Here is a 12052-nt window from a genome sequence, read left to right as displayed (position 1 = left end):
GCTGTTGCAGGAGGCCAGGACTCGACATTGAGTTGTGGAACCGAGTTAATAATAATAGTAATAATTCACTTGCCCATTTACAATGTTATTTTATTATACTGTTTTCTTTAAACATAGTAGTTTTCAATATTCCATTTTATATATATAATACACTTGTCATATTCCTTTTAACTAAGATTTTGAATCTTATTTTTAATACTTTTTTTTTTTAATTTCTATGCCTAGTAGATTAATTTTAACGTTTCTATAATTATATTCTGTTTCCAGCAAGAGTGTAATATGCTGAAGAATGATCTTGAACAGTGTCAAATGTTTCCTAAGCTAAAATATCATGGAAACAGTTCATCTGAAGAAAAAGATTCTGATTCTTTTATTTTATTGAGTTCCTCGTGGAAAACTGAATCAAAAAAGAAGAGTATGGACCTGATACAAACAGATGTTGTCACAAAATTAAAAGATGAACTTCATAGGGCCCTAATAGGTATTTGGCTTCAACTTTTTGCTTAAGTTCTAATATCTCAAAAATAAAAAATAATCTGTAATTCATTTAAAAAATTATAAAATCACTATAACATTCTAGAGACATCTCGGTCGATGAGTCAGAAATGATAATAAAGATATCTTGTTTTGTAAGATACTTTTATTATCATTTATCATCACTGACTCGACCGAGATGTTTCTTAAATGTTAAAGTGATTTTATAATTTTTTAAATGAAATACATTTAATATAATTATTATTAATATTTTACTACTATATTATTATTAATTAATATATTGAAGCTGATTTAAGTCACTAAAAGGAGGATAACGATTCCCAGCATGTTTACCCACGCTATAATTCAAATTAGTAATGAGAGATGGTGTGAACCAGTCTAAAACTAATTCTCATGTGCCTTCAAATCCCTGGTACCAATGAAAATCAGTTTGGTAAGAGTGTGGAAATTTATTCCTTCCTAAACCATAAATGATTGTCTGAAAAGGCTCATGAAGGGTGCATTAATGGGATTGTTCTCCTGCTCATCTCCATACTCTGTCTAGAATACTATCTGAGTGGTACAGAGCGAAGATAGGAGAGACTCGTTTGTGAATAAAACCATTGCTGATCGGCAAATAAGTGTCACTCTCCACAATACTTCTCCAGTGACCTTTGAGGGGAGGCCTTGCTAAAATTCAGGCTGCCTTAGGATTCACTATTCCCCAAACTAGTAACGGTGTTCGAGGTAAGATGGGTCTTTCTAGCCATCCAAAGCCTCTCTCTCGAACCTCAGACACAGTTTTGTTTGGTTTCTGAACACTTGAAGCATGTAAATGAATCATCAGATTGAGGTGTGGACCTCATTCAACCATATCCGTCCCTCAGGTTGGAGCAACTTGTCTTCTGGAATCACTGAAGTACATCATGAATAACTGACTTGGTTATTCCATGTGTTACTTCAATGTCTTTGATGCTCTTTATTCCACAGGCTACACCTTTATTCAAAAGAACCATTATCTTTGACCAGAATAGATAAAGGATGTTTGTTAATCCCAGAAAATGTATGGTTAAAAAATTAAAAATGTTAAAACTATCAAAAACCAAGTTGAGAAGGGGTAAGTCTGATAAAGCAGCCTCAAGATAAATGAGTGATCCTCCCCCTTTGATCCTGAAGAGATTTTCTCGATGTACATAGTACAAGCCCACTCTGTACTAACCAAATCATCCACAAAAATCAATATATTACTCATAACTGGCCTTAGAAATCAGAAATATTAAGTGTACGGTTTTTTAGCTGCTTAGTGTTTTATTTTAATCTCATATCTATTTATTTACAGGTGTGCAACCACTAATTAGATTCATTTATACCTTAACTACAAAACAATTGTTTATTTTATTTTTTTAAGGACAAAGGGCAAAAAGACTGGAGATTACTAAATTACAGGAACAGATTACTCAAAAAGATTCAATAATTAGAAAAATGAAAGAAGATGAAGAATATCATTTAAAACAAACTGAAAGCTTGAAGGTAACTTGAACAATAATTATATGTATTGAATAAACAATGGAATAGTAATTATAATAACATATTGAATTTATATTGTTGGATTATGCTATGATGTATAGTTGGTTGTTTTTTATTTTTTTACAGTTTTATATATGCTGGATTATTCTAGTTTTTAATTATTCAGTGATTTCCCAAATGTAAATTCATACATAAAAACTGGAAATGTACTTAAAAATCTGTTCAGTACCTATATTGTCTTCAGTTAGATATCTCAGTGTTATTGAAAGTTTTTTTTTTTTAATGATTCAAAGCTTCTTGTCTTTTTTTTTCTTCTTTTTTTTTTTTAGTCAACAGAGTTATTTTTTTTTTTAAAGCAAAACCGCAAAATTGTTCTTGTTCATTCTTAAATAAAATTTATGTTCATGACTTTCTTTTGGCCTACAACAATGATGTAACTCCAAGATTTTTCCTCCTTAAAACCCGTCGTTTCACCCCCAAATCTTTTAACTGGTCCATTTGTGTTCAGTTCATGAATCAGTGCATTTGAAATTAAATCAGTCCCTGACAGAAGAGAAGTTCAAGCCCTACACAATAAATTTGTTGCAATAAAGATATAATTGAAATAATTTAGTGTTATTAAAAAAATAATAAGATGGCTTGATGGAAATAATGCAATAACAGAACATAGAGATGAATATTTCATCACTAAATAATGCTTTTAAAAAATTATATTATTATTAAACGATCACTCATTTGAGCTTTAATGTAATTTTATTGTTATTTTTAATTTTTTTCAGAAAGATATGAATAATATCATGGATCAAGCTGCAAAATCAAGAAATCTAAAGCAAGAAGCTGAACAAACACAATTAATATCTTCATTACAATCTGAAATTGAGAAAACAATAAAAGAGAACATTAGTAAAACGGAAAAAATTACAGAGTTGGAAAAAGAAATTGAAAAATTAAAGGAAAATTTAAAAGGAATCGAAGTTTCTAATAAAACAAAAAATCATGACTATTTAAAGTACTATGAAACTGAAGTTGACAGATTAAAAAATGAAAATGAGTTGTTATTGAAAAATAAGGAACTTGAGTGGGGGTGAGTTCATTTATACATTTTTATTTTATTTTTTTAGATTATTATTTTTTTTTTTATAATTTTGATTTGTTTGTTCAATGATTTTTATCATTCTTGATTTGTAAAATCTAGAAGGGAAATGGAAAAACTTCTGACTGAATGTGATGAAATAAAGCAGCTTTATATGGAAATGAAAGCAAACAAAGATAAGGTAGTCGAAAGTTCAAAGGAATTGAAATGTAAATTTGAAGAAATACTCAAAGAAAAACAAGAACTTCAAGATCAATTACTGAAGAAAGAAGAAGATGTAAAACAGCTTCAAGATCATATTATGAGGCTTGTCGAAGGTAGCAATCATAAGAAATAAACAATAAATACTATTTTTGTATACCATAAAAACTTATGCTTTATAAATTTTCAGAGAAGAAAATGGTGGAAGAAAGATTAAAGAGTGATTTTCAAAAAGAATACAGAACCATGTATGAAAAGGTAATGTATAGACTAGCAGTTTATTTTAAAAATAACGCATAGATATTTTATTTAATTAATACATCTTTATGTATTAATTAAATAAAATACATAAAAGTCAAATTAATAATTGTTTACTATGTGTATTTTATTGCTTTATTTACTACTAGTCTTAACCTTATTGTTCCAAATTCCAGGTTTATATATGAAATTTGAGATTTCAAATAGCTGTATATATATTATTTAAAAAAAAAAAAAATATGAAGTTGATGTTAGTGCTTAATTATGTTGATTTATGACAATTACAAGGGACGTGACGGCCGTGCGTGTTGGGGCGCAGCTCCCAGTGCGCTCGGTTCGGAATATTGTGGGTTCGATTCCCACCTGGGTTAAACATTCATTTTTCAGTGGTCCCAAAGAATGAATCTTGACACTCCCACCTTGGTTAGTATGCGGCGGCAACCTAGGTAGCCACATGAGTGTAGACTGCTCATTACATCTAATGCATTAGATGCGACAAAGTCGATCATTCTTTTGTGCTTTGATGGAATTTTCATTACTAATATATTTATAGAATGCCTTTAATGCGTTCTGGCTGCATTTATCTGGGCTTGGGAACATCTACAGATCTACCATACCTTCATCTACAGTTGCAGTTCATGTTAAGCTTGTTTGTTGAAATATTTTTCAAAATAAATCCCATCAAATCACCTTTACCCTTTGTCATAAACCTACCGACTGCCCTACACGTTTCCTTTGATAATGTTACCTCTGTCAAACAGATTCGCTACCTTGGGCTGCAAATGGACAAACGACTAATCTGAAATCCTCAAACAAGACTGGAAAGACAGAAAACTGCACATTGATTTCAACTATTACAGCTCTTACTAGACAAACGGTCTAAACTTCCAATCTATTACAAAAGACTGATCTATTCAGATGGATTCCTCTCGTATCCAATTCTTACAATCCAAAATCCTCAATGCTCCTTACTTTGTCCCAAATAAAATCGTACATAAAGACCTTAATGTTCTATATGTAACCAATCCAGCCCGAACCAGATACCATTCCTTTCATTGTAAACTCCCTAACCATCCAAATCCACTAGTCTGTTACCTTGCTTCCTCTTCCATTCCTGACAATCATCCAAGGCACCTGAAAGAAGATGGCCACAAGACTTACTAATGTAAAAACGTCGTTAGACTGCTACTAATGGGTAGTTTCTCTACACACCTGTATCTCTCCATTATAAACTTACAGGAAATTTACTGGATGTATCATTATTTACAGTTGTAAATTTCAATAAAGATATTTAAAAAATAGTTTATAGTATAAGGAACAGTTATATTAATAATATTTAATCCCAGAAATTTTCATGCTTTTTATTTCAGCAAAATGATGAAATCAAAGAATTAAAGTTAAAAATAAATAATGCTACCACATCTGAAGAAGAATTGAAAAATTTCAAAAATGAAATTTTTAAGTCTAGACAAAGATATTTGGAGTTGGAAGCAACATTAAAAAGGAAATTCGAAGAAGAAATGTTAAAACTAAATGATGAAAATGTGACATTAAGAGATGACTTAAAGAAAAAGGTAAATTTTTATTAGTTACAAGGAGACTTTTGATACTGTATAAATTTTTTAATTAATATAATATTATTGCAGGAAGCTGAATTAACAATTCGGAAGATGTGTATGACACAAAAGAAAGATATTGGGACTACTACAGATGAATTTATGGTTATTGAAACAATTTATGAACAAAACCTTGTTGAAATAAAAAAATTAGAGGACGAAATATACCGACTTAGGGTTTTGGAAGAAGAGAAAAATAATGAAATATTGGAGTTAAAAGCTTCCTACGAACGTATGTATTTTATATATTTAATGTCATAATGAGTCATGAAAATTCAAGTTTTTTTTTAGTCTATAGCACTTTTTAAATAAAAGGAATTAATGGTTTTATATTGAATAAAATAAACTGTTGCAATAAGATAATAAAGGAGAAGGTGCTGATAAATATCAACGCTTTAAATTTAAAATAATAGGGGTATTCATGATCTTTAATTTAAAATCTTAAAGCATGTTAATTGGAAAAACTTATGTTAAATGGAGAAACATTTCCTTCTTTTACCATGTTAAAACAATATAACATATAACATGGTTGAAAGTCTGTTACTAGATCTGTTAAATGGAGAATGACGTCACGCAACAGACCAGCTGAGCTCGTCACCTTTTGTTTGTTGTGTTAGATTACTTGCTTATAGTTTGTGTTTTGGTTGTGTTAGTATTGTTCTGGATATTTTAAAAATTAATAAAGCAATGGATGACAATAATAATAATGTAATAACAGTTGTCGATTAGCTCATTTTGATTCTCTTCCTCACAAGTTAAAAGATCAACAAGGTACTTAGTGGCCAAACTTTTACACAACTTCTTCTTTTCACTTAATGTAGGCATGTTGTGATAAATTACATTAATTAAAACTTAAAAATAAACACTAACATGAAGTTCTGTAAGGAAAGGTTATAAAATAAGTTTCCTCAGAAAATCCTCTAGGAGCTCTTATGCATTTAACAATTAACATGACTTTAAATAATATTTTGAATAAGACTATTATAATATAATAACTGAGTATCTATTCCAAGAATAATATTAAATAATATTGATAAGAATTATATTGAATTATAAAGAATAATATTGATTTTGAATTATTTAATTTCAGTAAGTTTGATTTTATATATTTGTTTAATTTTTTAGGAAGACTAGATGAACAGCTTCTGGAACTGGAAAAGAATATGGAGTCTAAATATCAAAAGGAAATAGCATTGACTGAACATAGAGTAAAAGAGCTGTCTCTGAAATATTTATCTGAAGAAATCGAAAAACTTCAGGCTGAGCATGTTAAAGATATCCAGTGTGTTAAAAATGAAGAAATAAAAAAAGTACTTCATTTGAAAACTGTTATAACTGAGAAAGAAGCAGAAGTAGGTTCTAATTATGTTTATATTTTTTTAATAAGAAATTTATTACATATAAATACACATTAAGGTTCTCATCCATTTAAACCAGGTAAATGATTTATTTTTATAATTGAGTAATGGGTAACACATCATCGTTTTGAACCATTTTTATATATGTTTACTAATAAAATAATATTTGTCACTGTATATAGGGCTGTGATATATGCTACTCTGATCAGTTTCTAACACCATAGTTTCATTTTAATTTGTTTACTTATCCTAACTTAATTTTTCCAAAATCTGATGATACCTGCTCTTAATCTTCTACAAAATAAATGCTATTCCTAAGTGTTGGGTAAAAATGTTAAACTTATTTTTCTCCAACTTTCTGTGATTTTTATTGATTAATTTTATCAAATTTATTTTTTATTGATAAAAACAATATTTTGAGAAAGTTTTTTGTCATAACATTTAACCTTCAGTTGGACATGTAGCAAATACTACATGTTGGGGTGCAACATCTTTGAGATTAAATTCTGCATAGACCCAAGGGAAAAATCAATAATTTTATAGGCATTTTAAAATAACATTTTTACATAATTGGGTGCAATTCATCCCTCAAATTATGTAGGAAATAACAATAAATATCTTTTAAATTAGTGGTAGAAATACTAGTATACTGCTGCTGTAGGTAAATAAAAGAGTATGAAAACATTTTTTTTTATTTAGAAAATCAAAAATGCTTATGTAATCAGGCATAACTCATCCAGTTGATCAAAACGTTATCTTCTGATGTCAGTAGTGCACAATAAAATCAAGTGGTCAATAAAAAAAACACGATTCTAAATATGAAATCAAATATAAATTGGTTAAGATTGGTTTTGGTTTACTCAACCTGATTCAGTTTCTTCAAAAGCAGTTCAGTTGTTATTCAAGAATTCTTTTAACTACTCAACAGATAATGATACTTTTTAATACAAAACTTCAAAATAACTGGTTTATAATTATGAAAAACATGATGGGTTTTAAGAAAAACTTTTCTTAGATAGAGAATAGATTTTAAAAATATTATCTATTATTAATAGGGCTCTTCAATAAATTAAAATAGAGTAATAAGTTATAATAATTAATTCCTCAGTTATAGTATTTATAACACATTTTCATTTTGAATTCGGTAGAATCCCATTAATCAGGAGTAAACATAAAAATATGAATGCGAAATTGTATGAGTAGTTATCATAATAAAACATTAAATTTTTATTTTTATAAATAAAATAAATCATTATGATACAAAATTATAATAATAAATCATTTATCCATTCAGTTTTGACCTCAACATCCATTTGACAATGGCCTACTAAACCATTGGATGAAATCTGCAGAAGTTATGGGAATTATTTTCATTTTGAGACGAATCCATTTAAGTGGACATTCAAAATCATTTAAGATTTATTTACTATTGATGATGATCCACTTGATTAGCCGTAAATCCACAAGCCTGAGCACAATATTTATTGTACTATCACTAGCATTAAGCCATGCATTAACAAAGTTATAAAATTGAATTTACAGTATTAGTAATGTTCATTTTAGTCAATTAAAATTGATTTTCTTTAAATATAATAAAAAAAAAATTCAAAATAATCTGGATTATATTCTTCTCTAGTCCCACAGGCTAGGGGTCGTGTTAACAGGCGAAAACACAACATTAATAAGGTTAAGTGAATACTGCAAATTATCGAGGGGACTGGATTGGATTGTTATTATACAAATTAAAGAGAGATTTTCATCATCATAATAACTCTTCAAACCTCTTAATTAATGGCTAACAGGGTTAAAATAATAAAATATCATTAGAGACCCCATGAAACAAATTTGTTTCTTCACGAATTCTAATCAGAGACTCAATCTTTCCTCACTAATATGTGACCGAGTCTGTCAATATATTACATTATTTTTTTTAATAATCCATGAATCATTTCTAATTACACTCCTTCAAAAGTTTTCTCTTAAAACTCCCATTCTAAATTGGTACTCTTTAAATTATTCACTGCATTTCCTAGTTACCTCATAACGTTTTATGAATATCTGTTTATAAAGTATCTCTTATGTTTCTTTTATTAATTGAAATAAATTGTTTTTGATTTTTAGATAAATGATTTACTCTTGAAAGTTGATGAATTTAAAAAATTAATTATAACATATGAAGAAGAGAAAAACCAAGCTGCTCGGATGATGATGCAGTGGGCCAAAGAGGTAGCTAACTGTTTTAACTTATGCTTTTCCATATTCTAATTAGTTTGTGGGTGTCTGTTGTCTTGCAGCTACAATTACCATAAGGATAACCTTTGCCTCTTCATTGCTTGCTTGAGACTACTGACTTATATATTAAAGCCACTTACTAATTAATAGATTTTTTAAAAATTAAAATAGCTCATTTGTTTATTAGTCCTGGAATACTCTGTTTAGTAAGGTCAGGATTACTTATTTTATCTCATGAGCAATTGAAGTAAGCAGTAGGTGATATCTACAATCACTGTATACATGGTGTTTCAGGTTTAAGTGGCCAAACTGAAAGTATGAACTAAGGACCTCAAAACAAGAAAAAGATTTCCTCTGAACATATGTCTGCAAACGCTTTGTTTAGGAGATATTCACACCTAAAGATTTTCATTGTTATGAATTATTTACTTTATATGAAATAAATAAAACCTATTTATTTGTTCTAACTACTTTATTAATTAAATTTAAACATTAAGATTCATATTAAATGTTGTTCAAAGTGAAGTATAATTGAATCTTGTGAAACAATAACTTTGAAACACCCTGAGGGTTAAGTGGCCAAACTGAAAATATGAATTAAGATTCATATTAAATGTTTTTCAAAGTGATTTCCTTGAGCATAAAGACAGGCTTGGCATCTTTCTTCAACAGCAACAGTGGCAGAATGGCACTTGATATGTGTTATTGTTTCACAAGATTCAATTATCCTTCACTTCGAACAACATTTAATATGAACCTTAATGTTTACATTTAATTAATAAAGTAGTTTGAACAAATAAATAGGTTTTATTTATTTCATATAACGTAAGTAATTCATAACAATGAAAATCTTTAGGTGTGAATATCTCCTAAATAAAGCGTTTGGGGACATACCTTCAGAAGAATTTTTTTTCTTGTTTTACAGTCTTTAGTTCTTATTTTCAGTCTGGCCACTTAACCCTGAATATTACTTATTTAAATAAAATAAATAAAAAATTAACCAAGTGAAAATAAAAAGCAAACCAGATAGATTTGCATCAGTTGAAATAGGTGATAATTACTCAGCACTAGATCTTGGTAAGTGAACATCTTTTATTCCAAGGGCTCTCATGTACTATCAGTTATGAGGGATATCTTTGTCATGAAAAACCAAACTTATAAAATCATTTTTATTGGTTCAAAAGAATCAATCTTAAAAAACAGTTGTCAAATTTTTTGTTCTTTGTTTAAAAAAAAAAAAAAAAAGTACCTCTATAATCCATTAAGAACGGTTAGAGGTTCAATACTTTGTAAGGAAATACTGTTTCTTGAACAAAGGTGGTGCAAAGGTGATTTGTTCATGATCACACTCAATAACCAGATTTTCCCTGGGTTATAGAGGTTATGTGTGCTTTAGAATAGGTAAATGTTTGGCACTTGTCAGAAATCGTGTGGTACGATATTCCAGCTTCTTCACAATTTAATGCAAAAAACTTCATACAATTTGAAGAAAATTAAGCAAGAGCTCCATAATTGTAATAAGAACAAATTTTTCTGTTGATTTTCATCAATCACAAGACTAGGTCGAAGTCCTATGAATGTTTATAACAAAAGAAAAATTAAAAAATTTTGTCTATAATTTAGCCTTACCATGTCTTCAGATTTTTTTTTAATTATAAAAATAGCAATAACTTCAACACAAGTCCACCAATGTACTCAAAGTTTGTGGAGGTATTTAGGTATGTAAGTTACAGTTTTATGATGTGCATACCACATTACAGAGTTACGACTCTGCCCTTATCATTAGTTTACCTTTACGGTATTCCCCAACTAAACACATTTTTATTATTATTATTTCAAAGAAGACTTTAATCATCCATACAAAAATAAGTATGTATCTATATATAGTTGACTGTAAAAATTGATATATAAGAAGATGGTCAGGGTTGCGGTCAAAAGAGATACAAAAATAGTTTACAACTATTTATATTCCGACGTTTCGCCCCACTTTGCAGGGCTTCATCGGGGCTGTTCAAAGGAATGGTTAAACAGGAACCGTTCTCTTGAACCGCCCTGATGAAGCCCTGCAAAGTGGGGCGAAACGTCGGAAAATAAATATTTGTAAACTATTTTTGTTTCTCTTTTGACCACAACCCTGACCATCTTCTTATATAAAAATGAGTATACATTTCCTCCCTTGCAAATAACAAATTAAATAGTTAATAACGAAACAAAAATCGTTAATAACGATTTAATTGCCAACATTTGACCCCACTTTATAGAGCTTTATCTGGGCTAATAATATACAAAAACAACTAAAAATACTTTTAAAAAAATAAAAATATTGTTTTTGTATCTTTTTAGTCCTGATAAAGCTTTACAAAGTGGTGCAAAAAATTCTTGAAAGAATTGGTTACTGAGTAAAGAGAGTCAAGTTAAATAGTAATATTAAACTTATTTCTCAACATATTATAAACTATTTTTTTTTTATTCTCTTATTATTTTGGTTTATACTTCGGTATATTTTAATTTTGGTTATTATCTCAGATTATAATGTATGATTTTTCACTATTGATAGGTGGAGAGCTTGAAATATGATAAAGAACAGATCCTAAAAGAAAGTCAAAACTTGAAGGCATGCAATCAGGAAATAATTAATGTATTCGAAGAAACAAAAACCAAACTAAAAAATACCAGAAAGGCTGCTCTTGTGTACAAACGTCGACTAAATGAAATCAAAACAGGATTATCTGAAAAATACAGAAATTTACTAATGGATATTCAGCAAAAGGTAGATGATGCTGTTGCAGAAAAAGAACAGGAGATAGAAATCAAATTGAATGAAATAGAAAAAGAGTATAAAAATAAAGAAAAGCTTTTGAGGCTTGAGTATGATAGGAACTTGGTTAGCTGACTCGACATTACTCAATGTCTAATCTTATGAAATTGTATTATCTGTAAATAATGTAACATGAACTTGTACAAATGTTGTTTTTATAGTTTGTGATTGTAAGTAGTTTATTTTTAAAAAGAAAATTAAATTATTTAGAGTTATATTGTTTCATGTACCTAACTAAAAATAAGTATTCTATTATTTTTTTAAAGAAGTTTATATGAAAAGAATCAATTTATTTAGAATTTATAACAGATTTTCTTTAAATACATCACAAATTATGTTTGTATTTTTAAGTATTAGTTATAAATTAGATATATATTTTTATAGCTTGTTTGTAATATTGTGTTTGTTACATTGTTTGCTTTACATTGAGAGAAAATAAAAGGGGGGCATCCTTTGTTATACATTTGTTAATAAA

At 28.6% G+C, this 12052-nt stretch overlaps 1 protein-coding gene across 2 annotated transcripts in view; it reads left to right on the top strand.

The window, feature by feature from the left end:
• LOC106687751 (centrosomal protein of 152 kDa) overlaps nucleotides 1–12052 on the top strand; it is a 21431-nt gene extending 9379 nt beyond the window's left edge. The window contains exons 8-17 of one of the 2 annotated variants that reach the window (XM_014431799.3): nucleotides 268–481; nucleotides 1883–2004; nucleotides 2781–3085; nucleotides 3197–3411; nucleotides 3486–3553; nucleotides 4924–5127; nucleotides 5200–5401; nucleotides 6295–6521; nucleotides 8649–8753; nucleotides 11317–12052. In XM_014431799.3, coding sequence (XP_014287285.1) covers nucleotides 268–481; nucleotides 1883–2004; nucleotides 2781–3085; nucleotides 3197–3411; nucleotides 3486–3553; nucleotides 4924–5127; nucleotides 5200–5401; nucleotides 6295–6521; nucleotides 8649–8753; nucleotides 11317–11652 — 1998 coding nt within the window. In that variant the 3' untranslated portion in view covers nucleotides 11653–12052. The remainder of the gene's footprint in view (nucleotides 1–267; nucleotides 482–1882; nucleotides 2005–2780; nucleotides 3086–3196; nucleotides 3412–3485; nucleotides 3554–4923; nucleotides 5128–5199; nucleotides 5402–6294; nucleotides 6522–8648; nucleotides 8754–11316) is intronic. The other variant, XM_014431798.3, reaches the window with a different exon arrangement.

The sequence above is a fragment of the Halyomorpha halys genome, unplaced genomic scaffold (assembly GCF_000696795.3).
Source record: "Halyomorpha halys isolate HHAL.00 unplaced genomic scaffold, Hhal_1.1 Scaffold1006.1, whole genome shotgun sequence".
NCBI classification, from domain to species: domain Eukaryota; kingdom Metazoa; phylum Arthropoda; class Insecta; order Hemiptera; family Pentatomidae; genus Halyomorpha; species Halyomorpha halys.
This window is presented reverse-complemented; position numbering and strand designations above follow the sequence as displayed.